The sequence below is a fragment of the Antechinus flavipes genome, chromosome 4 (genome assembly GCF_016432865.1).
Source record: "Antechinus flavipes isolate AdamAnt ecotype Samford, QLD, Australia chromosome 4, AdamAnt_v2, whole genome shotgun sequence".
Classification (NCBI taxonomy): domain Eukaryota; kingdom Metazoa; phylum Chordata; class Mammalia; order Dasyuromorphia; family Dasyuridae; genus Antechinus; species Antechinus flavipes.
In genome coordinates this window covers 116,303,376-116,330,756 of record NC_067401.1, presented here as the reverse complement: position 1 = coordinate 116,330,756, position 27,381 = coordinate 116,303,376, and the positions used below count along the sequence as shown (strand labels likewise).

Sequence of the window (27,381 nt, the reverse complement as noted above, 5' to 3'; positions counted from 1 at the left end):
TGATGGACTTGGCTCTTTTCAAAACAATTTCAATAGACTTGGGTTGGAAAATGATACATTTGCATCCAGAGAGAGAAATATGGAGACTGAATGTAGAACAAAACATATCTTCACCTTTTTTTTTTTTTTGCTTGCTTTTTTTTCTCATGGTTTTTCCCTTTTGTCTGATTTTTCTTGTACAACATGACAAATGTGGAAATATATTTAAGAGGATTGTACATTTTAAAAAAAAATATGAAGTTTTGATCTAGTCCAACTCCCTCATTTTATTAAGGAAATTAAGGCTTCAGAATATTAAGTAACTTGTCCAAGATCATATAAATGAGTATTAGAGGCAGGATTTTAATCCAGATTTTTTTTTTTTTTTGCACAATTCTTCCTTTCCAGTTGCAGAGAGTTGCCTGGGTGCACTCAGATTTGTGATTTGAACAAGATCAAACAGCTAGGTGTAGGAGTAAAGATGTGAACCCAGGTTTTGCTGACCTGAAGTTCTGATCTCAATTTATTACTCCCCCCATTCTGCTTTTCATATTATAGACCTTATTACTATGCTGAGGAAGAAACAGAATCTCAGAAAGACAAAGGGATTTGCCCATAATCTCCCAGCTAAAAAGTGTCAGAGTTGGGATTCTTCAGTCCACATTCAGCAAGCTTCCCCCTAATCCAGGAAGTTATAGGTGGGCTGGGATCCTCTGTGGATAGATGGAGCTGGCACACTACTGGCGTTATGATTTTTTTCAAGTCTATGTGTCTGTCACTAAAGGCAGGTGGCAAAGTGTGTGTAGCAGGTTCCTGCTCATTTCCCATTTTGATTTTCACAGTCAGGGAATGATGCTCTAAAGAAGTTCCAAAGAAAACTGTACCCTTCTCACCTATCTCCATAATCTCAGGACTGAAAGGAAGAGGTAAGGCTTGACTCCTTTACTTTGCTGGTTGGAGTGGAAAGATCTGGGACTTCTGGTTCCAGTTTAACAAAGTGGGGCAGCTAGATGGCACAGTGGATAGAGTCCTAAATTCAAATTCAGCCTCAGACACTTAACACTTCCTAAGTGTGTGACTCTGGGCAAGTCACTTAACTCCAATTGCCTCGGTAAAACAACAACAACAAAACACACACACACACACACACAACAATTAAACTAGCACAGAGAGGTGATCCTTGCCACTGGGTGGGATCTCCAATTTAGTAAGGTTCCCCCCCCCCAGGCTGAGTAAGATCCCCAACTGTCATGCTGCATACAGGTGTAAGGTAACTAAGACATGTATCTGCATCTCTTACCCTGCCATGCTCCATTTCCAGAAGTCTCAGTCTTTTCAACAAAGCCCTAAATGACAGACCACTGACTGGCCACTGTTTAGGATTTCAGGGTGCTATTGCTTCCTCCCCTATTGCCTTTTGGGGAAAATCTCTTCCCTGAGATCTGGTTTATGTAGACATTTTTCACGAATGGAAGTGCCAAGCACAGGTCTGAGGGGTTCAGGTCCCAGGATCCCTAACATTTAGAAGTGTCATCATCAGGGGTGGGCAGTGTTTATTTTTTAAAATTATTTCATTATGCTTGTATTTTAAATGTTTATTTAATATCATCTACATATTTTTTCTTTTCAGATAATTCAGAAATTCCTTCCTTTCTCCTCCTCCTCCAATCACAAGGGTGATATTTAGAGACAGACAGAGAGATGAGAGAGAGAAAGATGGAGACACAGAGAGAGAAGGAGGGAGGAAAGAAGGGAGTCAGGGAAAGAGAGAGAGAAGAGAGAAGAGAGAAGAGAGAGAAAGACAGAGAGACAGAGAGACAGAGACAGACAGAGATAGAAAGAGATAGATAGACAGAGAGAGAGAGAGAGAGAGAGAGAGAGAGAGAGAGAGAGAGAGAGAGAGAGAGAGAGAGATATCCTAGGAACAAGCTGCATTTCTAGTCCATTCTACAAATCTTCACCATCCTCCTGCCAAAAGTTTCTGAATGCGCTTCTTTTCTCCCTAGTTTGGTCCTTCCAGGAACTCAAGCATCCTCTGATTGACGAGCCGTGGGTCAGAGGACGATGATGTCACACCATGCTAAGGAGAAAAAGGCACGTGAGGATCCTAGCTACTTCTGTTGTAGGAGTTTGGGGCTTTTCTGAAAACTATCCCTGGGAGTTACCACCAGTGGTCATCTTGTGGGCTTGGTCTCAGTTGCACTCCACAGGAAATGGACTCTGGGAACCTGAACTTGTTTCAGTTTGGCTTCCCCTCAGGAAAAGCTCTCCTTGGGGAGGCCTTGAAGATTAGTCTCATTAAGACTCCTCATCATCTGTGTCTAATACTCCTCCCTAGGATTTAGCCCATACACAGATCAATCTCCCGTCTCATTCTGATTGTCTCCACCTCTGAGTGCCAGGGAACAAGCAGTAATCTTTTCCCTTGGCAGGCAGCAATATTGAGGCCCAAAGAGGAGGTTAGATGATTTTCCTGAGGTCACGGAACACAATCATAAGCAGGTCTCTGTTGCCCTAATTACCAGGCTACGCCACCATGGACTGTCCTAGACTCACAGGACGTGGCTGGTGGCTGTTGTCTTTCATGCTCAAAGAAGTTCAAAATTATTTCACTGGAAGAGGGACAAAAGTACACGGTGTTCGACTGGGACTGCTCAGACCAATGTGGACCCAAAAGATCCTACGGGAGATCAGGAACAAATAATAGTCCCTCTGCACGTTTGGAGTAGAGATGTCTCGAAATTTGCACATCTCACATTTCTTTAGAGCTGCTGCATTTCTATTATGCTCACACGGCACAGAGCCTTCTGTGATGTGGGTGCATCATGTCGGATGTCTGTGCCAGAGTTTCCCACAGCTCCCAATTGATTCCAAGGTTCTTCAGAGAGACCTTGAGAATGTGGAGGGCACTGCCCTAAAGCCAAGGGGATGCCCTCAGCCCCCACTGCTTAGCTGTTACCTTCTGATGACTATAAACTATGGAACAGCCACTTGTGTTCTCCCAGATTAGCCACAATTCTGGGCTGGAGACATCTCTGATAACTCCAGCTGCTATAGTGGCAGCAGCCTAAGGCTGGCTTATCACTGGTGGACAGGGTCCTTACACTGACTGCACTGACTGAAGGCCACTGGGCAGATAAATAATGAGGTTGTCTCCCTTTCTCCCAGTCCTCAAGTCCGGCCCTCGATGCAGACTTTTGTGCAACTAGAAGTCCAAGCTGTCCTGACTGAGGAAAAATGGCTCGCTGGCTTGAAGGCATTGAGTTCATGCACAGAAGACCGCCTGGGGACTGGAGGGAGAGCTGAAATATATCACGGCTATTCTGCCCCCAGGAAGAAATCAGGAAGGGTAAGTCTCTATGGGAGGCCAGGTCTGAAGGAAGAGGAGCCATCCACTCCAAGCTGCTGGCACCTAGACCCCGGAGATCATGTCTGTTAGACTGTAAGCTCCACAAGGGCAGGGACTTTGTATGTCTATGCATTCACTGTTGAGGCAGATTACATTAAAGAGGTAATCTGGTAAATCTGAATGAGCAAATTTTGCCACCCTTGTATGTAATCCTGAGAACATCACCGAATTTTCTCAGAGACTCAGTTTCTTTATTTGTAAAATAAGGAGAATTGATCTAGATTTAGGTCCCTACCAGGCAAATCAAGCCATCATTCTCACAGCTTTTATATCATCTTTGTACTTCTAGTCCACCAGTTCTAGAACAAGAAGGAGGGGGCATTATAAACCCTCTGGAATCAAGGTGTGATATTACATTAATTTTTATTTTTATTTTTTTTTCTATCTTTTATATCTTTCAGTTCCAGGGCAACTTCCTTTCATATTACTCCTTTTCACATCAGACTGGCTCTATCTATTGGTTTTTCATATCAATGTTTCCCTTGGTTACGGTTTTTTGGTAATCTCCTTTGCCCCCTTCTTCCTGAATGTTTTTGGACATGCCATCCTCTCTTCCACCCTGCCCAGTTCTGTCCTAGCCCACCTCATGCTTGGAGACTCAAAGCTTTAGATTTTTACATAGAGCTGAAGAACATCTTGACATGTCCATCAGGTGAAATTATGCTCTTCCTTAAAGTCTCTATTTATTGACAAATAGAGAAAAACTTCCCTGAATGCCTCTCTTCCTAGCAGAAGTGATCCGACCTTCCTGAAATTTCTCATCTTTCAGTTTAATTTCCATGCATTTATTAATTTTTGGGAGGAGGAAATTGGGGTTAAGTGACTTTCTCAGGCTCACACAGCCAGTAAGTGTATACTTATAACACCATCTTCTCCCAGGGAGATGCGAAGATTATTTTAAAAATTATTCTTTATTTTAAAGCTTTATTGAGGTCTGTTATCGTTTTTCTTATATCACACTAATTTCCTAAATCCCATGCTCAATAAAATACTTTCTTGTAAGAAAGAAAACTAGTTAGGCAAGACCAACGGACACAAAAAAAATTGGACAGATATGTAAAATCTTAAAGGTTTCCATTTCTACTGAGGAGGGAAACATCTCCATTTCCAGATGTATGATCCTTGAATTACAATTAGAGGAGACCATGTCTTACCGTCTCAACTACAGTGTAAGCTCCTCGAGGTCAAGCACTATTTCAGCTGGCCCTTTCCTGTCAGACAATCTTCTCCACTTTTCAACTCCCTGATCTCAGCCCCTTAAATAGCTGGGGCTTTTTCTTTTCAAGGCTTCCAGATATATTCTCATTCTGACCCTTAACAGATGATTAGACTGATCCAGGCTTTTGATTGCCCTACATCCTTCAAAAAATGTCAGTATAAGCATCCACTCTGTCCTCCCTGTATCTTATCACAGAAGAGGAAAAGTCTACTTGAATCCCTGACCCCTTTTCTTCCTGCTTTCTTTAGAGTTTTACTATACAGTAACTGGTCTCTCCTTCCTCATTTGTCCTTTCCTGTCCTTCTGCTGAAGCCATCTCCTCCTTCAGTCAAAATTCTTGAAAAAGTTGCCTATGCCCGTCGCCTCCATTTCCACACCATCCAATAGGCTGCTGCTCCCATTTCTCCTTTTGTACTCTCTCTCATATATGACCTCTTCTCTCCTTAGATATTGTCACCTCTCTGGTACTGGCCCCTATCTTCTTATACGCATCCTTTCTCATCTTAGTGCCTTCCTTCAACTTACCCTGTACATGTTCATAGTTTACATATTGATTCCTCCATTAGATGATGTTGTTTCTTTGTTTCGTTACTGTTTCTTTGCTGTTTCTTTGTATCCTTACAATAGCAAGTGATCAGGCACATAGTGGGGACTTAATACTAGTTCACTATCCTACAACTCTACTGAAATTGTTCTCTTAAAGGTCACCAATAACCTTTGAATAGCCAAGTCCAATGACCCTTTTATTCAGACTTCATTAATCCCCCCCCTCTGCAGTTTTTGAAATTATTGAAACTCTCCCATAAAATATTTTCTCTTTCCTTGGCTTAAATCTCTCCTATTTCTTCTCTTTGAGCCTGAGTTTTCTTATTTGAAAAATGAGGGAATTACGATCTCTTCTAGCTCTAAATCTCTAGTCCTCTTATTAATAGCTTACATTTATTTAGTATGTTAAGATTTGCAAAGCACTTTCTGCTTAACGCTTTGAGCCACAGAGAGCATTTCCACTTTACAGATGAGAAAACTGAGGCACAACAAAGTTAAGTGACTTGCCCTAGAGCTAGTGAGGTTCAGAGGTAGGATTTGAACCCTGGAGTCCTGAACTCCAGGCTTAGCAAGCTCTGTTCTACATGAGGTGTCTGGATCAGGAGTCAAATGCAGGTTTCTTAATTTCAAATCCTTCTCCCCATCCCATGCACTTTCCAGTATACAACAACCTGCTTTGCCTCTTGTTTGCCTGTCTTGGGTCCTCTTCGCTTTGCTTTTTACTTTGTTTTTGCCTACTCTCACCACTGCCTGCAACCACACAGACAACTTGCAGATCTACCTTGCTAGCACTGATCTTCCAAGTTCTAGACCCACTGGATTGAAGGAAAAGGTGCTGCTTGAACGTAGCCTTCTTATTTTATCCTTGTATTCCTCCCACCCCCAGTATGATACTGGGCATACAGTTGGTACTTAATAAATGCTTGATTTAAACTCCCCCCTGAAAACCAACTAGCTGCATGGCCCTGGGCAAGATATTTAGCCCCAACTGCCTTACATGAAAAAAACCCAAAACTTTTGTGAGCTCATTTTTCTCCTTTGTAAAATTCAGCAGGTGACTGATCAAGATTTGGTCCTACTGCTAGAACTATGGTGAGCCACCTAGGTGAGCCTCTCTTAATACATCAGTTTCAAGGGTGATTTTGTATTTGGAGCAAGAGGATCTAGATTCAAATCTTGGCTCAGAGAGGCAGCTTATTTCCTGTGTGACCTTAAGCCAAATCACATGTGGATCTCCATTTTTTCAACTGTAAATGGGGAGAGAAGGTGGACTAGATGGTTTCCAAGCTCCTTTCCATTTCTAAATTTCTGATCTACAAGTAAATATTTATTAGGCACCTACTGTATATAGAGTACTATGCCAGGTAGGTACTGGGAGACAAATATTTTCAAGAATCCTATAATTTAATATAAATAGAAGACAGAGGTAGTATAGTGACATGGTGAGGAAAAAAACCTCTTTGAACTTGAGATCATAAAATACCCAGGCTCAAATTTTATCCTTAAATATTAGCAATGGGAGCAAAGGGCAAAGGGCTGAACCTCACTATCTGTAAAGTAAGCATTATGATAGGACCTTATCTGATCATTGTGAAGATCACATGAAATCATGCAAGAATTTTTGTGGATTTTAAGGTGCTACATAAGTTTCAGCTGTTTCTGTGAGGCATTTTTTCTTAGCACATAGTCAGCATTTAATCAATATGGACTTGGAAAAAAATGTTATTGGACTAGATGACCTATATGGTCTCTATGATCATGCAGTTGCTTCTAGTATAATTCTACTTGGATATCCTGCTATCTTCTCAAATTTTGAATTTAAAATTGAATTCATCATCCTTCTCCACCTTCTTCTGCTTTTATTCTTTCTCGCTGAAGCACCATTCTTCACCTCATCTCCCATGGCAGAAACATGGTCTTTTTGACTCTTTTTCTCCTTGGGTAACCTACTTTACTTCTCTGGGTAGACCTCAGTTTCCTCAACTGTAGGAGGAGGCCCATTGCAGCTCTAAGTCTAGGAGCCTATGACCTCTCTTCAACTTTCCTACATTACCTTTTATCTTTACTTAAACTAGACCAGTCTTTCCCATCTCCATTACTGACTGCAAGTCTTCTTACTTCTGCATTTTCACCCTCTTCCACCTACCCCCACTAGTCTTTGCCATGCTTCCATCCAGTGATGTTATCCCTCAGCTCAAAAAGCCAAGTGGCTCCCTTTTGCCTACCAAGAAAAGTTCAAACTCCATTGCCTGGAAGAATGATCGCTTCAAGGCCTTTCACAATCTGCCATTATGCGGCATTTCCAGCTTTATCTTAAGTTGCTTATCACAGAGTATGCCACATTTCAGGCAAACTTGACTCCTCTGGTCTCTGCTTTCTCTTTCCCATCCCTGTAATTTCATTGCCCTGTGCCTTCCCACTGCCACAATGTTTATCTTTTTTTTTTTTTTTTTTAATATTGTTCTCTCTTGTGGGAATGCCTTCCCACCTATTGGATTTCTATCCTTTTGTTAAAATTCAACTCAAATGCCTTCCTTGATCTCTGGTTGGTAACCCCCTTCTTTCCTGAACTTCATGGAATTCTCTAATAGTAGTTTTAACTATTATTGAATATTACATGAATTTTGTGTCTTATTCCAAGATTGTAAGCTCCACAAGGAGCAAAGATTATGTCTTATTTAAACTATATATTTCATCTAGTTTCAAGCAGGTTGCTCTGCATATAGTAGGTGCTTTATAAGTTTTCTGATTAAGGGTTTGGATTGGACTTTTATATCCATTGTATAGGAAGATCAAAGGACAGGCAGGGTTCTTTATGTACTTTATGATTCCATCCCATTAAAACTTGATCTGAAGTAACTTATTCTTCCTTGGGTTTGATTCAAACCTCCAAGGCTGACTGGTGTGTGTGTGTGTGTGTGTGTGTGTGTGTGTGTGTTTTTATTTTCCTTCCCTTGAGTGAAGTGGGCTCTCCAGGTTAGTCAAGTTTGATTTCCAACTTTCTTTCTCAAGTTTATCAGGGATCCCTTCTCCCAGCTCTTGTAAGGTTAATCACCAGGTCCAGGATGTGAGAGGGATGTGTGTATGTGTGTGTGTAGCGGGGACAATAGAAGAATACTCCCTGAAATGCTCCTGCAATTATCAGAGGCCAAGAACCTATTTTCTTCCCTAGTTGTTTTCTCTGTCTCTCCCCTAGAGATCCATTATCCCGAGAATTAACCAGCCCATCTCCCCCTCCCCCAAAAAGTCTAACTCCAATCTCATAGATAAGCATTAGGCTCTGGCCTACTTTCTCTCACCAGCTTGGCTCAGCATGTCAAACTCATGTAGGCCCAGGACAGTTCATCCTTTTCTGGGAGGAGAAGAAGAGAGGTGGGCAGTGCTTAGAGAGGGACCAGAGCCCATATGGCAGCACCCCTTCCCACCTCCTGTCCCCCCTGCTCCCTCCCCTCGTGTTTCAAGAGACCAAGGCTGGCCACGGAGACAGCTGGGCCTGTGGCCTAAGGCTCAGACCGGGCCCTGGGGAGGAGCCCCTTTGCCCCCTCACCAGCTCAGGGACACAAAACCCGATTTCAGCTTGATTTATTGGACAAGACGTGCACTTCTTTACAGAGTTTCAATAACCATGGCTTCCTTCACCAAAGAGAGGAGTTGAATCTTAATACAAGATTAGGGTAAAACAGGGAACTATAAGAAATACCAATTCTTCCCATGAGCCAAAGGGGCAAGAGGGCTGGAAGAGAGACGCTTTCTTCTCCCTCCATTTTCCATGATGCTCCTGGCCTCAGTTTGTGTGGCGACGGGAGGGTGAGGGGCGAAGGGAAACAGCAAAGCGATGCTTTGTTAGATCACAGGGAAGAAGGACGGTGGCCACTCGGCCTCGAGAAGCCAGATCCTGGGCCGGGTAGATCCGTCTTCCCTGGGCTCTGCGGCGGGACTCAAGGGCCGTCCCCTTCAGGGGTTGGGAAATGCAAAACCCGATCCAGTGCGTAACAGCCTGTGCAGCGAGGAGGGGGAGCTGCGCTTCCGGAGTCTCCCCCGGCCGGGCACGGGAGGGCGGCCACAGAGCCAGCGGGGCCTCCTCGCCTCGCCAGACAGGGGAAGCGGGCCGGGTTCTTCATCATGTGCTTGGGCAGGGCAGGGCGGTCAGTGGAAAGAGCAGAGGCTGGAAAGCATCCCCAGTCCCAGGTCCTCCCCTCCCGGGGCAGGGGGTGGGGGGGGTGATGGGGAGGCTGCCTGGAAACAGAGCTGCTGCTGTCGGAGGAGGCTAAGGGAAGCCCGAGGGGAAGAGGCTGAGGGGCTGGCTTTCGTTAGTGGGGAGAGGAGACCGGTAGCCGTCGAAGTTGCGCGGGATGCTGCCGCTGGTGGAGCCTGAGCTGTTACTCAGAGTCTCGATGCTTCCCTCTCGCTGCAGCTCTGCAAGACAAAGAGAAAACCCCCCAGGTCAAGGCTGGCAGCCCGGGGGCGAGGGCTGTGCCGGCCGTCTCACCGCAGGCCGCCACCACCCCCGGCCCAGACTGGGGCTCGGGGCCCCAGACCAGGTCTGACCTCGCTGTGGAGCGCCAACGTCCGCCAGACGCATCCCTGCCAATGTGCAACATGATTAGATCCATGCATGTGCATAAATACGGATGCGTCCGTGCAGGCCGCAGAAAAACGGTCTCTCGGCCAGAGAGGAGGGGCCCTGTGGGCCGGCTCGCGCCGGGGTCTGCAGGGGGAGGTGGGAAGGAGGAGCGTTCCTCTGCCCGCCTCCCAACACCCCCTATGGCCGCCGGCAGTACAAGGTTCAAAGTCTGTAGGTCCATCGCCATACCAACCACAGCCGGGGGTTGTGCCTATTGGGCCTTCCTGATTCTAGAAGATGATTCAAGTAGGGCGGGCTCTGCTACGGGGTTGCCTTTCCCTGTCTGTCTGTCTCACACACACTCATCCATCCTACCTGCTGACAACCACTCATCCGCTTCACCTTGGGAATGGCCGCTTAGCTGGCAGGGACGTGGGGGCAGAGAATGGATGCCCCGCAGCTAAGGCTCCCTCCTCCTGGCCAGGCTGCCTCTCTGCTCCTGAGAACAGACAGAGGCACTCGGACATTCCCAGGAGGGACGGAGGCTTCCTCTCCGACCTCGGGCCCCTTTCCTGGGCTCTTCAGCTCTGGACTACCCACTCTAGGACAAGGGACTTCCCCCACTTAGCTGTAGTTCCTTCCCGAGTAGGAGCACCTAGGTGAGGGGCTGCGAGTCGGCCTCCCTTCCTCCCTGTGCTCACAAAGTCAAGGCAGTAACTTCAGTCGCTTGGAGTGGCGAGCTGGCCACACTGCACTCTGCCTGTCCGGCTTGGGGCCTCTGGCCCCCCCTCATGCGAGGCTGCCTTTGGTTAGGAGCCATGGGCCCCCGACCGGACCCTCAGGTAAAACCGAGCCCGCAAAGGCACCAGGCAGACAGCAGTGGGGCCGCACCAGGAGAGCATTGCAGGCCGGTACTGTCCGTGACCGGCACCCAGCATCAGGGGCTCTGGAATGAGTCTTAAGACTACTACATTAAGGATCTCCCAAAGAACTTTTTTTAAATGTGCCTTTAATACTATTATAAGAATAATTTTGACTGAGAATCCCCTGAAAATGTCTTGGGGACCTCCAGGCTTGGAAAACACTGGCTGGGATGGAGGAGTCTGCAAGGATTCTGGGAGGGCTGCTGGGAGTGTGGGGTTGGTCCTAGAGCATTTGGAGCATAGGCCCTGTCTAAGGAGATGGATAAGAAGGGGACTAACTGCAAGGTGGGGGCCAGGATGCAAGAGCCTCAGTGACTTTTGCTGTAGAAGGAAAGTGCGTGGGGATGGTTGTGGAAGGCAGGGAGAGCCCACAGCTCGCTCTGGTTGTGTCCTATGGATGAAAGCTGAATGCGCTCTAGTGCTACTCTCTGGATGGCAATGCCCCGCTTAGTCCCCCAAGGGAAGGGGCAGGGAGGGGGCAGGAAACAAGGCAATAGTTGATTTGAGCCCCTTCTTCCCCCCTTGCCCCCACACTGCCACTCATCCCTATCCCAACCAATAAGGCACAGGCTGTGGGCAACAGAGAGAAGAGAAGAGAATTCAGATGCAAACCAGGAAAGGAAAACAGCCAAAAGTTTCGGGGAGATACGAGTGTGGGGTGAGGGGCACACACCCTCTCCATGTTGCCCCCTCCCTACACTCCAAAACCTCTCCAGATCTTTTCTCTTTCTTTATACTGTGACGGCGGGTTGGAGGGCAGAGGAGGGAGAATGGCTGGCAAAGCAAGGAGGTGAGCCCAAGGGCTCCTGGCAGAAGGAGAAGGGAGGATGCTGGTGGATTCTCCCCTTCCTCCTCCCATCGGCCCCCCCCCCATGCTTCCTAGGGGTCAGGACCTAGGAGAGGAAGGAACTTTATCATCCTCTCAATATAAGGGTCAGGGGAGAGGAAGGTTTAGGATAAGAGGAATGCCAGCATGCCCAGGACAAGGCGCTTCGGGAACAGACAACCAGAGAGTCCAGGCCTAGACAGCACATCTCCCCTTCCCTCTGCTCCCCCTTGCCCCCACCCCAGTGTCGGGTCTACAAGCAGATGGACAGGGATGGCCTCTGACAGTCACTGTCTGGACAGCTGCTGTCCCCATGCTTGATCAACAAGCACCAGTGGCTGCTCTTGCTGTCATTCCAGCCCGGGGGAACGTTACGGGGCAAATGTGCTGTCCCCTGGATGCTCTGTCATCCACTATGGACCAGATCTCTTAGCCATTCTAGTCAATACACTACAAAGAAGGCGGAAGGAAGCAGGATTCATTCAGGCAGCTCAAAGACTTGGAGAAGTTTGAACCCTTGGCAGATGACTGGCCAACTCCATCCCACGGCGCCAACCAGAGAAGCCTGTGCATAAGACCATGAGCCTATTCCAAACCACTTGGGGAAAGGGACAAGAGAACCCCTAGAATGCTGCCAAATCAATAGACTGTCCAGCCCATTAGCCCTGAAAGAGTGGAGATGCTGGGGGTGAATTCGTGACGTGGGTTTCCATTCCTCTCACCAGGTCAGTCCCGGGGGATCCAGGGAACTGGCCACTCCCTGGTCAAGCTCCTGGGAATTCTCCTAGAAGGCCTTGGGGAGACAGAGGAGGTCTCTATCTGGGAGAAGCCAGTCTCAGGGTGTTTGGTCCATGGCTTCTCTCCTCCCCACCCCCTCCCAGCCCTGGTTAAGTAAGCTAGAAAGCTAGAAAAATGTTGCCTTACCTTCCTCCATCACGCGCGCACAATGCTTTGTTATTGTAGGGTTGTTCACGAACGCTGGGCTGATGACATTGTTTTTTTTTTCCTTTTTTTTTTCCTTTTGAAAAGAAAAGCATTGAGGCAACTATTTTGAAAAGATATGGGTATAGCTAAAGAGGCAAATGAATTTTTTTGTTTTGTTTTGCAAGCAGTTTTAAGAGGGTGTCAGGAGAAGGACATCAAACGTGGAAGCTCTGCAGCTTTATGGAGGATTTCCATCCATGAGGACATTGCCATGCATGTAGGGATCTGTGAGGGACTCCTGGGGGGAGGGTTGGAGTAGAGGGAAGGACCAAACGGGAAGGCTTCCAAGGTGGAAGCAGTAGGATGGAAGAGACAGGGGAAGGGGCTGGGAATCACACATTCAGCAAGTGCAAAGTTGGGGGGTGGTTGGGTAGTGTCACAGCTTACTCAGAAACACATGCAGTGCTTGATCTCGTGTGAAAGTGGGCAAGGTGAGATCAGCCTATTCTTTTGATAAATTCCAAGTGTGTATGATGAGGGATATAGCACAGGCTGGGACTCTTTTTCCCTCCTTTCTTCTCCCTCCCAAGGCTATGGAGGTCTCACCTTGTAACCCAGAACACGCCATTTATTGAATTTCTTACCCCTGTCTGTCTCCAGGGATCTACATGGATCCCTCAGAAAGAGAAGGATGAACTCTGGTCCATTGGAGCTACTGGAGATTAGCTTTTTCCAACATCCCATCTCCTATCACCACTCCTTCCCCCAAGTGACTGGGAGTAACAACCATCCCCAGAAAAGTAAGCTGGGCTCAGAAACAAGGTAGTCCTGTTCCAAGACTCCAGACCTTTTGCACCTGTGGAGGCTGGAGTAGTCAGGGTGGGGAAAAGGGGATCCACCACATCTGCAAGATGGGAGGGTTAAAGAGCTGAAGTTACTGGCTCAGGATCATGAAACCAGTCTCACACAAGGTTCACCAATACATCAACAGGTCCCGATCCCCCTCCAGAGTCAGTCTCAGACCGGCACGTCCCAGGCTAGAGTACAGGCAGCAAAGATGGCTGACCCTGGGAATCGTGTAAAGGTCAGAGATCGGAGGAGACAAGTATTGAAAGATATCAGGCAGTTGTGGGGAAACCATCATGGCTGTTCACCTCTGGCCCACCACCGATAGGAGGGATTATGTCCCTTCTGGTGTTCAAAGCCTGGTTCTCTCAAAGATCTATGGCAGAACATAACCCTTCCGTCCTCAGACTAGCTGCCCCAGCCTCCAACACTGAGAACCGTTGGGACGGAGGAGGAGGATGCGAAGGTACCCGAGAGGCAGCCGGGTCTGCCTCCGGGAGTAAGGGTGGCAGAGAAGGAAAAGGAGAATGTGACTCCCATTCGGAGTCAAGTTGTTACTCTCCCCATTCCTAGGAGCAAAAACTTCATGCCTGAAAAATGTCTGCATTTAGAGGCCTTGCAAGGGGTCCCTAAAAGGGTTGTTCCATCTTAAAAGATCCAGCCTCCCTTGTGGATGTCTCTGCAGGGAGTGGAGGAGCATCTACTCAAGGTCTAGGATTCCACAGCCCCAAACCCACAGCCTTGCTACATCCTAGCTCCCTCCAGCCCCCTGTCCTCTCTCTGGCCTCCCATCCTGCCTCTTCCTCTTCTTGTCCCCTGACAGAACCCTCGGAACTTCCTCCTAGCCAGACAGCTACCCCATGAGGGGCCTGGGAAGGCTCATCCGGCGCCCCTGAGCCTCCGGGGTGGGCGACACTAGGCCCCTGCGTGGTCAGAGGAGGGAGCCATTCAGGAGGCTCCAGTGCCACACAGAGACCTTACAGAGGCCTCTGTTCATAAAGGGCCAGGGACTCCCAGAGCCCAGAACTTCAGTGTCGGGACCAGGGGTCTAAGTCTGGGCAAGTGATGGTATTAAAAGAGCAGCATCTACCAGGGTCAGCCTGAGGGGGTGTCCTCCCTCGGGGGCCCAGACTAGGCTGGAGCCTTCAGCCCTCTCTTGCTCTGCTGAAAACACACCCAAAGTACCCCCAGCCTGAGCTTAGAAAGTCATCGCCTGGGGGTCAGTCAGAAAGCCCTGGGCCTCTCTGTGGGGGAGGGCTAAGTACAGGTCTGGCTGGCCAGGGCCTGGGGGGGGCAGAGGCCCACCTCCTCAGGTCTCAGACTGAACCCCCAGCCCCAGGACCGTCGAGGCTCAGGCTGGCCCCGTGGGGGAGGGCCGGGGCAGAGGCAGCAGCTGCAGGGCTCATGGCCTCCTGCCCTTCCTTGCTGCAGAGGCTCCAGGCAGGCTGGTTTATAGCCTCTACAACGCTGCCCATTAAAGGGATTAGGAGTGTTTGGTTTGTATTTCGAGGGCTGGGGGTTCCCCCACCCCCAACTCCTTAGCAAGCAAACCGAGAGCCTCCAACACTGGGAAAGGATGGGGAGGAGAGGGGCAGCAAAGAGATGGGCCGTGGCCCAGGGGCCTATTTTACCCCTTATCTCAGCTTCACTTTCAGGTCCCTTCCTGGGCACTGGGACGCTTCCTGGGACCCACGGTGTCCAGGTAAGGGGGGGACACCTCAATGGGCTGTACTCTCTCCAATCTGCCCTCACCAGCAGGTGTCCCCGCAGCCTAGGGCCCATTCCAGGTTGGTCTCTCTAGGTCCAGAGTGTCCCAGTGTCCTACAGTTTTTCTCCTTTTAATCAAGAAATGGCCTAGGAAATGAAGGTGGCAGGTATTTGTTTATAGCTTTTAATTTTCTTCTACTTCTCTTTGCAAATGCCCTCCTAGAAGCTGAAAAATAAATTTCTCACCCTGTCCTAACTCATTGATTGCTGGCCAGAGCACCCTGCTGCCCCCCCTCCCCACGCCCCTTCCGTCCAGGCTCAGTGGGGCTCCTGGCGCCTGAGTGGGCCTGGAGGGTGGGGGGAGCATGGGCCAGTGGGCCAGGAGAGCTGGGATTAGCCCTTCACTGGTAGTAGCAATCATCTTTGAGGGGGTATGTTCCATACCTGAAGGGCACCCATCTGAGTCCCCCTGAAACTACACTCACAATCTCTTTGGACCCCTTTGGATTCGAGGTCAGGTCAGGTGGACAGAGAACAGGCCCATTCATTAAGGGCTTTCCCTCTGCTTGTGCTGCGGGCCATTCCTTAAATGGCCCCTGGAGCTCCAGGCGGACACATCCTCAGGCTGACTCTGGTAGATGCTGTTCTGTATCCCAGAGCTAACACTGGGAGTGGGAGTAGGGAATAGGGAGTGGGAATGGGAGAGAAGTGCTTTCTCAGAGAAGCAGGGCAGTTCTAAGTTCTGAATCTGAGGTGGCAGACAGAATGGGAAGTTCGCCGGGGCCACAGAGGAAGCCAAAACCCCTTCTTGTGAGATTTACTAGTGGAAGAGGCAGCACTTGCTTTCTCAGAAATCCCAAACTAGTCTCATCCCTTATAGCATTTTTCAGGAGCTTAAAAGTAGACAGCTAAAGGTCAGCTGGAGAGGGCCAGGGCTCTTCTCTGCCCGTGGCAGGAATGCCAGCCCTCAGGGGAGATCCCCTCTCTCAGCTCCTGAACAGGTTTCCTGGCACCTCCTGCCCTCCCGCCATCACACCTTCTGGAGCCCTGGGCAGCTCTGCAGTGATGGTCCCCAAAGGTGGCTATCCCTGTGTCTGTCTCTCCTTGGCTCTCAGTTACCTACTCTGGGCCAGCAGCCCACAGAAATCCTCCACATTGGCCAAATGCTAGCCTATTTACTGGGGCTCCGAAGCTGCTCCCCTCACTTTGACATCAGCCCCTCCTCTCTCCCTGGTCAGACACTGCTTTCCCCCAATCTGTGACTCCCCTGAGATCCAGGGTTTTTGGTCCACACTGGAGGCATTCTTAGGACTCCAGCCGCAGCAGGAAGTTTAGGAGGCAGAGGTGGAAGAGGAAAGCACCTATCACCATGTTCTGACAACAGCTCATTCCTGGTTCTGGTCTTTTGCTTCCAAGGAAAGGTAAGAGAGAAAGAACACTCATTTTGATCTGGTTATCTCTATGGCTTAATACCTGAGGCTGAGCACCTGGAAGACAGTAGGAAAAGGTGCAGATGGTTGCAATGACAGCTTCACATTGCTCGATGGTGATCTCAGCCATAACTGCTCCCTTCTCCCAGGAAAGGCAGTAGCCCACCAGGGGCCCCTTGGCTTATAATCAGCCAGAAACTTGCCATCTGGGCTGGAGCCAGTCCTCTGGGGTACCAAGGGGCCCAAGGTGTGCCTGAAACATGGCTCCCATCCCCAACCTGATTTCCCTCATTCACACCTCAGCCCTTGGACCTGACCTCCAAGTTCTAATTCAGGGAAATCGAGAGCCGACCGGACCAGGCTCAGAGCCAAGAATACAAACTTAGTTTCTAAGCTGCTTCCTGGGAGCAGGAAAATCTTTGGTCAGAGGGGATGTTAGCCCTCCAAACTCAGATTAGTCATGGCACTGTCTGCTGCACTGTTGCTGGAGATATTACACTGAAACCCAGTGGTTACAGGCCAGCCCTCTGGGGCGGGGGTGGGGTGTTTCTTCTGACCAGTCTAAGCTTTCCCTGGTCCTCCTGACACTGGGAAAAGGCAGGCAGACTTGCTTTCCAAGAACCACAGTGGAGAAGCAGATGCTGGGAAAGACCAGATGCTCTCCAAGGCATCTTACTTTAACTTGTTCTTCCCATACAATGGGGGAGGAACAGGTACCCTAAATGCTGTGTGTGTGATGACAACACAGAACTCAAAAGGAGAAAAGGATTTAGAAACCTCTTGGAGAGCAGCTAGACCCTGCTGCCCCTCTCCTGGCCATGACCAGTGACCTTTCTGATTCCCTCACCTCTCTGCCTATCTCTACGCAGATAAACTCCAGATCTATACATCCTGCCTCAGTCTCTCTGAGCTCGTCTCCCATTGCTGCCCACTGGACTCAAAGTCCCACAAGCAGCTCAGATTTATCATCAAAACAGAACTCATCCCTCCTTGTTCCCACCGCCTCCTCACCCCAAACCTGCCCAATTCTGAACTTTCCTATTCCTGTTGAAGCTCCACTGTCTTCCCAGTCACATAGCTTTGTGGTTGCCATGGAACATCATCTCCTCTCTTTCCAAGTCTAATCTGGCCTTCGTACAAGCTGCCAAAATAATTTCCCTCCAACACAGATGTGAACAAGTCACTTACTTCCCCAGTAAACTCCAGGGGTTCCCTAGGATCACAAGGCTCAAATAGAATTCATCTACTTAGCATTTAAATATCTGGCCACTCTTAGCTTTCCAGTTTTCTTCCACATTAATGCCTGCTTGCTCTCCCTCACGTACAAGGTCGAAGCCTGTGCACTGGCTGTATGTACCCCTTGCCTGGGATGCCCTGGTCTCTCAGAATCCCTTCCTGACAGACTTATCACATTCTGCAGGAGTCCCTTTCCAGCTTCCTGCCTGATGGTGCTGGCCCCACCATATCAGGCTATCTTCTACCTGCTCTATCTTACATGTTTATGTCTATTTATGTTGTCTCCCCCATTAGAATGTAAGCTTCTTGAAGGCAAGGCTGTTTTTGTTTTTATTTTGTATTTCCATAGTGTCTGGCATATAATAATCTCTTAACAAATTCTTGTTGATTGGTGATCAGAGGTGGCTCCTTAAGCCCCAAAGAAACAAAAGTCTCCGTATCTGCTCCTTATTTTGTCTGTAAAGTGAACAGTTCAGACCAGTAAAGATCCTTCTAGCTCTACATTCATGATCTGACGCCTCCTGTATTTAATTTTCTGGATCTGAGAGGGGGCAGTATGCTAAAAACAACAGGGTTGCGGGGAGGGACAGGGAGAGGGCAAGGTAGGGGTGGGATGTCAAGGATTGGAGGAAAGAGAAATTTAGAAGGAACAGAGGTGGTTGGTCAGGAGAAGGGATGTTGGGATGAAGAGGGGCAGAGAAAAGCAGTGGAGGGGAAACAAAGTTGGAAAACAACTGGAGGTATGGAAAGTTGATCGGCTCAGACTCCAAGTTTATGTTTAGAGATAGTGAAGATACTTCCCTCCGCAAAGATCCTCCTCTGAGACACAGATTGCTAAAGGCCACACCAACAGGAGTCCAGGTGCGTCCCACTCAACTGGGAAGCCCGGGCCTGGCTACGGCCTTTTTGTCTCTTACCAGAGAAGTGGACAAAAAAGTCCAAGGGGACTTCTCCCTCAGCTGAAGCAATTGCGCTTTCTGGCCATAGCAATTTGTAAAAACTGTCTCCTAAGGAATGAAGGGCACTGCAGCTCGCCTCGGTGGAGGGACCCCCATTGCCCCACACTGGCAAAATCCCAGATTCCTGACAGGCATCTGATTGAACTGCTGGTCCTCCTAACATCTAAGCTGACCCATTTTAAAATATATATCACAAAGAAAAGGCCACTCCAGTCCAGGTAGCCCAGGAAGCTGTGCTGCTGAGTTTCCACAGGTCTTCCTGGTTTGGGCCAAAGTCTTGTTTAGTGGCCAGCTCTCAGGGTCAGGAGGCACTCTAAGCCGGGCTCTCTGGGTATCAGAGACCAAGACTAGCAGCTTGGCTGAGAATCAGGAGGCTTGGCTCGGGGTCCTAGCTCTGCTGACTGACTTTCTAGGTGACTCCCCACCCTCCATGACTCAGTGCCTTCATCTTGCCTTGTCTTACTCACAGGGTTGTGGTGAAGACAGAATACTACACTGGAGGTCAGGAAACCAGAGTTCAAATTTTGTCACAGCCACTTGTGACCCTGAGTAAATCACCTGTGACACTGAGTAAATGCCTCCACTTCCTCATCTGTAAAGTAAGGATAATAGCACCCACCTCCAAGGGCTGTTGTGGGATAAAATGGGAAAGTAGGCATTAAGTATTTTGTAGATCTGAAAGTGCTTTATCAATCTTGTTTATTATTAATGGGGAAAGCATGTTGAAGGACTTAAAGTCCTATGCAAATAAATGTAAAATCTTTTACTTATTAAAGGTAGAATAAACTTTGTCATTCCTGGTCTTCTCCTGCCTAGCTCTACTAGTCACATACAGTTTCCCTAAGGTATTGAGGTTTCCCAAACTCTCTCAAGAGACAGGGGCCTGAGAGCATATTTCTAGACAGCTGAAATGCACCTTCCACCTTTCTGCCTCCTCTCCTGCAGCTCATTTGCACAGAGACAAAGCCAGAGAATTGAGGAAATTCTCCTTTGGGGAGTCCCAAGGTCCTAGCAACATAGCAAGCATACCTTCTGGAAAAAGAATGTCTGGCTGGGAGGGAGGAAGGCTACACGATGATTTCAGCACATCTGCTGGGATGGCCGAGTGTGCTCGCTGGCTAGGAAGGGGGAGTGGTGAGAGAGGAAGGGCCGGGAAGACATGGAGAGACTTGTGGAGGGGAGCAGCCGCGGGGGTGGGGGGAGAAGAAGGGACTTGGGACCCTCTCTTTAGACCAGATGTTTGGGCCCCCCCTGCCTGAATCTCTCCCTCTTCCTGTAGCCCCAGTGACCAGATACAGGAGGGCCCATTTGGGCTCATCTGAGCCACACCACAGCCTTGATGGGACAAGAGGCGGGGGCACTGGGCCCTTGGATCTTAAGACACCGCACGTCTTGAATACTTGCCTGGCCTGCCTGAACCTCATCTGGTTCTCATTCAAATGCCCCAACATAATTAAATTCTCAATAATGTGGGCCAAGAATTCAGTAAGATGTGGCTTTTCCCTCTTCCCCCCCCTTTCCATTAAGGTTAAAGAATTAAAATGTACCACTGGATAGACAGGCCGGCTTCCTTCCCCACCCCCACGTCCCTCTCTGCTCTGCCCCACGGCCAGAGAGATGACCTTCCGGTGGTCCCAGGCCATAGATCGGTCCCTGGATCCTCAGACTGATGGGAGGACACTGACAGAAAATGATCTCAGCCAGCTGTCAAACTCACGCCTTCAGGGGTGTGGGGCAAAGGGGGCAGCGGCCCTTCCTTCCCTCCTGGCCCCTCTGCTTTTTGGCGTACCCCACATAGGAAAGTGTTAGTGGCTTTTCAGGATCTGTGTGTGTGTGTGTGTGTGTGTGTGTGTGTGTGTGCGTGTGTGCATGTGTATGTGTGTGTGTGTGTGTGTGTGTGTGCACATTATCCTACACCAAAAAGTGGGGTTTGCAGATCCAGGCCACGGATTCCCAACTGACCAGTCAGGATAACACCTTTCCTACAACCACACCTAGAGAAGAGTCAACCAATGGGGAGCCTTCTGGGGGTGGGGCAGTCACACACAGAGCAGTGGAGGAAATATGAGAAAGGCGGGGAAATGGGGCCAATCACCTCCGGGAGATTCTTCCCATTACTTCCAAGAATCTCTGATTTCTTCTGAATCCCCAGGCTGAGGAAAGGAGGTCCCATTTCCGGCCTTCCTTATTCCTGCCTGAGAATCAACTAGAAACTGAGCACGGCCTCTGTGGATTTTTCTGCTTTCAGGGAGCTCTAGCTCATATTTCTCTCAAATGGGGAGGGTGGGCTGCCCAAATCCCAGGCCTGCAGCCTGGCTGAGTTTGAGCAGCTTTATTCCCCTGCTGACTTAGAAGAAGACCATCTTCCTAATCTTTTCTTCCCTCCCAGAATCTGCCCAGGTCTTGGATGCTTCTCCAACCCAATGTCTTCTGCTTATAGTTCTGTTATTTAGCGATTTATGGCTTGAATGTAATAGGTTCCATTTGACTTCCTCCCTGTCTACTTGTCTATTTCTCCTGCTGCATGCAGTGCGGGCTTTCTGAGGGTTTCTCAATAACTTGGGGTATTTTTCCCTCTGACATAAATGGCCCTGATAACTCGGAGCTGGTGCTCCTCAGGGATGTAAAGGGGATGAGGGGAGGGGGGTGGTGGCTGTGTGCTTTTTCCTTTTGCAAAAGCTGCCCCTTAAAACAGAAGACCCCTTTTTAACCTTTCTCTTTCTCTAACACAGACACCTGTTTGAGGTCTGTGGTCATTCTGTGTGCTGAGCCCATAATAATAGTAAGAACAATAATAGAGCTAACACTCATGTAGCACCTCAAAGTTTACGAAGTGCTTACAAATCTCATCACAGTGACCCTTCTGGCCAGACTGTGATTGCTGTGGCTTTACTGGTCTGGGGACCTCCGGTAAGGAAGCTCCCTCTGCCAGGGTAGGCCAGCCCCTTCTCTGTAACTCAGAATTTCAGGGACTTACCCAGAGCCTTAAGAGGCCAGTCTCTGACAGAAACTGGACTTGCACCAGGTATTCCTGGTTTGGAGGCCACTCTTTTCCAGGCAGGTGCTATAACTATCATTATACCCATTTCACAGATGAGGAAACGAGTTCAGAGAGGCAAGTGTCAGAGACGGGATCTGAATTCACTTCTTCCTGACTCTGGGTCCACCACGTTTTTTACTAAGCCAGGCGCCTTTAAATGTTTCATTCAGAATGATACCCATAGGAGTGAGCCTGTCCTGAGTGGTCATGGGTTTGGTTGTTTATCTTTTAAAGGTTCATCAAGCTGCTGGCCCTTGGATTCAATTTAATATCCTCCTAGCATCTGGGTTTTGGCCCATGTGTCTTGGAGGTAGGGGCGGTGGAGTACCTCGTTAATGAGCTTAACTAATAAATAAAACAGTATACAAACTTTCAGGACTTCACTGGGTTTGGACAAGGTCTTGGTAAAAACTAATAAAGGCGGCAAATAGGTTTGCCTCAACCTCGGGTCCCTTTCCATGGACTTTCCCTTAAAGGGCCCGTGCAAGCAGAGCAAACAGTGAGGGGGAGATGTGCCCCCCGCCCAGCTCAGAGGCATCTGGGGCCCCCAGAATGACTTACAGAGACAGTGAGCCTGGGAAGAACCAGACCCAGCTACCCCGTTCCTGCCCATGAGGAGGCTAGTCCAAGGCTGTAAAGCCACAGAGAAGGGTGGAGGAGGAAATGACAAGCCCCCACGACTTCCAGAGGTGCCCCTGGGACAGCTGATGCTGTGCTGGCTTCTCTGCTCGGGGCCCAGACGTGCCGCTGGTGCCGGGGCCCCATTCATTATTCAATCCCTCCGGGTGCAGACCAGCCTTTCCATTTGCTCCTCCAGGAGGAATAACAAATCTAGAAATGCAATTCCACTTTGGTGTATTAAGATATTGATTTGCCTGCTGAATGGAAGTGCATTTGTCCTCCTGGCCTGTCCCACGGGCGGGAAGGGGTTAACCAAATGTTTATCACAAAGCTAGCTTCAGAGTTGAAAGTAATGTGATCAGTAATGAATTTTGTGTTACATTAGGTTGTATAAATGGACAGACAAGCGCAGACAACAAGTGGCCAGGAGTCGGGGCTAATCTAATGATGTAAAAATAGAGACAGCACCAATTATGCTGGGGGCCAGCTCAGAGCTCCTGCAGGGACTGCAAATGAATAGGTACAAATCCAATTACTCACTAATAGACGCACTACAAGAGGGGCAGTCAATGGTAAGTGCATTAGAGCCTAGTGACCTCCCTGCTCTGCACAACAGAATCCTAAATTTGACTTCCATCTTAAAAAGGGGGGAGGTACTCAAAGAAACTCTTCCCCTCTCAGCTCCCCCAGCAATTTCTCTCCGGCCCCTCAGTGCCACGTCGTGCCCATGTGGACGTGAGAGGGGAATGGGTGCCAGCTGCCTGCCCTTCACCTGCCTCCCGCTTCCCCCCAGCTCCAGCCCCCTCCCCCAGGCTCCTGAAGCACAGGCAGCCAGGGGGCCAACCCAGCCATGGGGCCGTCCCTTGATACCAACGAGAGCCTTTGATTTTGTGCATCTGTCAGACCTGGGTCGAAGGCAGGCGGTTACATACCAAAACATTTCACAGCCATGTGTCTCTCGGGGGTGATGTTTTTTACTGCTACGTCAAGGGCTGTGTCTGTATTAAAAATAAAATATTTCTTTAAAGAAAAATAAAAAAAAAGATCTTTGAAACAATAAAACAATGTGGGACCAAAACAACACCTTTTTGGACAGTTCATCTCCTTTGGTTGGGCTGCTGAGGGTCTAAGTGGCGCCAGGGGCAGGGGTTGGGGGGGCACTCAAGTTATATCTGAAGAAGAAAAGCCAGACCTGACTCACTCTGACGTTTTATAGCCCTTTCTGCATCTTTTCCTTTTCCTGTCCACCCTGGGCAGGGCAGGAGGAAGGAGAGCTGGCAACTGGTCCACCTTGGCGCACCCTGCACTTAGTTTTTGATTTCTGGCAGCAGGAAGACAAGTGGCTTACTTGGCAGGGCATGGCCATTGGCAGGCCAACGGCCAAGATTCCCAGGAAATAAGTCACGGAGCTAAGACCCGCCTGGCAGCACCCCTACAGCATGGCTGGTTGGCCTGCCCGGAAACCGGGGATGCATTAAGTGTCTCCTTGTTTGGTTCTCAGTGACCTGTAGATGAGTGAGATAGGAGCCAAAGAGACTCCAAACCTTTCAGGGGTCTCGGTCCCTTCTCCAGCGGCGGCCGGCCTGGCTCAAGGGCGCCGCGAGCGCATGGAGGCTGGACCCCAGAGAGACGGCCCAGAACCACCCCACGCGTCAGGGAGGGGACGGCTGGCGCAGGCTGCCTGGAGGTGGTGGGAATGTGCAGGATGGTGAGCTCACGGGCACGGAGTGGAAAAAGGCATCCTGAACAAATGCAACAAATGGATGGGTATTCTCCCCAAATTCAATTAAGCAGAGAACAGTGGAATTTGAAAGCTATCAAGCTACACTAAATAAAACACATGTGGGGAAAAGTTTGAGGGAGGTTGGTGAGAGCCCAGCAAGACACGCGAGGCCTGGAAGAGCTAGTGGGAGGCCAACAGTGTTTTTCCACTAGTAAGACCTCAAAATGTCCCCGTGGCTTGGGGCCCAGCAGGCCCTGGGGGTGAGGAGGCAGGGAAGGAGGTAAGGGTGGGAGAAAAGATCCAAAAACTAGCCACAAAATGTTACATTAAAGACATCAAGATTTTGCTTCCTTTCATCCATCTTAGAAACACGGGTCTACTTTGGTTTCGCAATATGGGCCCTGAGTACAGAAGTTCATAAAATTAAAAAAGAAAACATTGTTTAGTATGTGTGTACAAATCCTCCTCTATGACTCCAGACAGAGGTCTGTTTGCCTCAAAATTTAGCTCTAAGGATTCCAAGATGGAAAAAACAGAGATCTAAGAGAAAAACAGTACATTTAGCAAACCGTGATCTTAAGTTAATGGAATTTTAAGATCACAGACTTAGATCTGAATGGGATCTCAGAGGCAATCTAGTCCAACCCCTTTATTTCACAAATGAAGAAACTGAGGAACCAGGAAAATCAAATGACCTGTCCAAGAGCAACCAAGGAAAAAGTTGCACAAATGGGATTTGAATTCAGGTTCTTCAAAGATGGTGCTCTTTCCACTACCCTCAACTCTACAAACTTTGAGGCTGCTAGATGGTTCTAAATGGCAAGTCTTCCAGGAACGAAGCAACAGAAAGAAGAGACTTCCCTTGGATGGAAATTTATTTTTCTAAAAATTTTTACTAAAAATTAAAAAAATTTTCTAGGACAGGACAAGACCACTAGAAAGCTAGCATTTGCCCATTTCCCCTCCACATTCTTATGGCTTCTCCCTAGCTCCTGTCCCACCCCATCCTCATCCTCCTTTCATGTCAGGAGCACTTCTAAGAAGTCTAGCCTGTCAGCAGCTGGGACACTGTCTCATCATGAGCCCCATGATATGCAAGGCTCTTCTCCATTAGGCTGAGTCAATGCATACACATGGTCCATATCCCACTTGTTCCCAAGTGATGACAGGGGAATCCATCAAAGCACATGAAAGTTTAACACACACCACCCCCCCCCAATCGCAATCCTATAGGTATTTCTAAAGTTTGAAAAGGTCTCCCATCCAGTTTGGGGCTTCCCATGGGGAAAACTAAAAAACATTTAGGAATAGCACAAAATATGGAAAAGTGATTTCTAAGGGTGCTCTTTAAAATCTATAATAAATCTTCCCTCTGATATTGGATTTCCTTGCTCCTGTTATCTTTTTTTGTAACCTTGACTTCATTCATTCATTCACTCATGCATTCATTCATCCCTATGCAAGATTTGGGGGTAAATGCTAGGAAAAGAATCAGAATGTCAGAATTTAGGAAGTAAAAAAATTTAGAAACCATTCAATCCAGCTCCTTCATTTTACAAGTAAAAAAATTATTCCATAGAGGTTAAATGACAATCAGGGTCACATATTTTCCTTTGTTTTTGAGGACTTGAAATTTCTTCAAAGGCAAGAAATAAATTTATTCTTCCCAAAGACTATGAAAAGCAGTTAGGGAAGCCCTCCCAGACTGATTTGCATCTTATTAGAAAGAAGCAGACAAGATCTGTAGGGACACCACCAACTAGACCTTCATGGCTCACTCTGAGGGAGGCCATCTTGGAGGCTTCATGGCCTCCTTCTTCACTTGTTAGAAATTCTGGAAAGGCAACAGGGCTCTAGAGTCTAGAAGAAGTCTCAGCTGTTGGATAAAACTAGTAAATATCTGCATTTGAGGAAAAACTTGACAGAGCAGAAAGGACTAGTTTTGAAGTCCAAAATTCTGGGTTTGCATTGGGTCTTTGCTATTTCCTACAAATGTGAGCCTGGGAAAGCCCTGTAAATTCTCGGAGTCTCAATTTTCTCACTTGCAAAATGAAGAGATTAATCCTTGCTCTAGCTATATTACAGCATTTTTTTTTTTTTTTTTGATGAGGAAAGACTTTCTAAAGCCAGGAGATGGTAAGCTCTTGAGAGCAGGGATTGCCTATCTTTGGACCCAATAAAGTATCTTGTACTCATGATGTGCTGAATATGTACCAATAGCGATTGAGGAGGGAAGGAAAAGATTTATCCTCCTTCCTTTCCCCTTTTACCACCATTCTGATTTACCACTGCTGAAGACCTCACACTGGATATACTCTGAAAGGAAGAGACAAATAGACCCCAAGACCAGGTGTCTCATAAAACAGTGGGAACTGTATAGCTTACAGATTCAGAGATGTCCCAAGTGTCAGCCGCTGAGGAAGAAGGGGAGTTCTGGTGGTTAATGGGCTTCCTGACTAAGGCTAGTTTGCTATCATATGTAATAGTTAAGTAATGCATCTTGGGTGCAGCCATATGGGAAAAATAAACAAACAGACAGACAAAAAACAACCAGGCTTCAGAATGGGCCCATCAATGGCAAAGCTGGGAAGAGGTCAGGAGCCCAGCCAAACTGCTGTCACCAGCTCAAAATTGGTGGTGACTGCCAGGGAGGTCTGAGGGCCTCAGGAACGAAGGTATTCTAGGAGTACCATGAGTCAGGGATCACAACTGAAGAAGCATCAGTTTTCACAAAGGGACCTGTAAGAGCAGACATCCCTGCACCAGAGAAAAGTCTGGATTATAATCAGTTTCAATTGGAATACAGTTTTATTTCTTTCAAGGTTACTCTACCTAGCTTCTAGCAAAGTATGGCCAAGTAGAGGCCCTTTCTGGATCTACTTAGTGAATGGATGAAAATAATTTGTGATGACTACATTGATTGCTTTACATGCAAATGCTAGTCCTAATGTACTTGAATCAGGAGCAAATGGGATTCTTTTTTGTGGGAGAATCTATGGTATTTATTTCCTCAAGTTTTTTTGTTTGTTTGTTTGTTTTAAGCTTAAAGCTTAGGCTTGTGTGAAGAAATAGAATCTAGCTGAGTGATTTGAATTTTGGGGGCCTTTGTTAAGTGTTGGTTGACTGAAACAATTGTGTGTCTACATTTAAAGACTGATTAAATTGCTCATGAGGAATAAAGCCTTTTTAAGAAATGCAAAGTTTGTAAAACTGACATAGCCAGAATATAAAATATATGACATAGATCAGGAGTAGGCTTATTATCATTCTGAGAAAAAGAATAATACACACAAAAAGAAAGCTCCAAATGAGGGAGTCCTGTAGGTTTGCAAAAATGTTAAAAAAAAAAAAAGTGGTAGTGGTGGGGAAATGGAGATTTTTTTCCCTCTGATGCTTTTCTATAAAAGAAAAAAATTACTTTAAGAATCA

The 27,381-nt window shown here is 47.9% G+C and overlaps 1 protein-coding gene across 6 annotated transcripts in view; it reads right to left on the bottom strand.

The window, feature by feature from the left end:
* Positions 1 to 8,719: 8,719 nt before the first annotated feature.
* The window catches only part of BCAS3 (BCAS3 microtubule associated cell migration factor), a 787,317-nt gene continuing 768,655 nt past the window's right edge, over positions 8,720 to 27,381 (bottom strand). For 3 of the 6 annotated variants that reach the window (XM_051994106.1, XM_051994105.1, XM_051994107.1), the window contains 2 exons: positions 23,162 to 23,227; positions 8,720 to 9,569 (listed from right to left, as the gene is read on the bottom strand). In XM_051994106.1, coding sequence (XP_051850066.1) covers positions 9,421 to 9,569; positions 23,162 to 23,227 — 215 coding nt within the window. In that variant the 3' untranslated portion in view covers positions 8,720 to 9,420. Of the gene's footprint in view, positions 9,570 to 12,390; positions 12,485 to 23,161; positions 23,228 to 27,381 lie in introns of all 6 variants that reach the window. The other 3 variants (XM_051994108.1, XM_051994110.1, XM_051994109.1) reach the window with 3 other exon arrangements.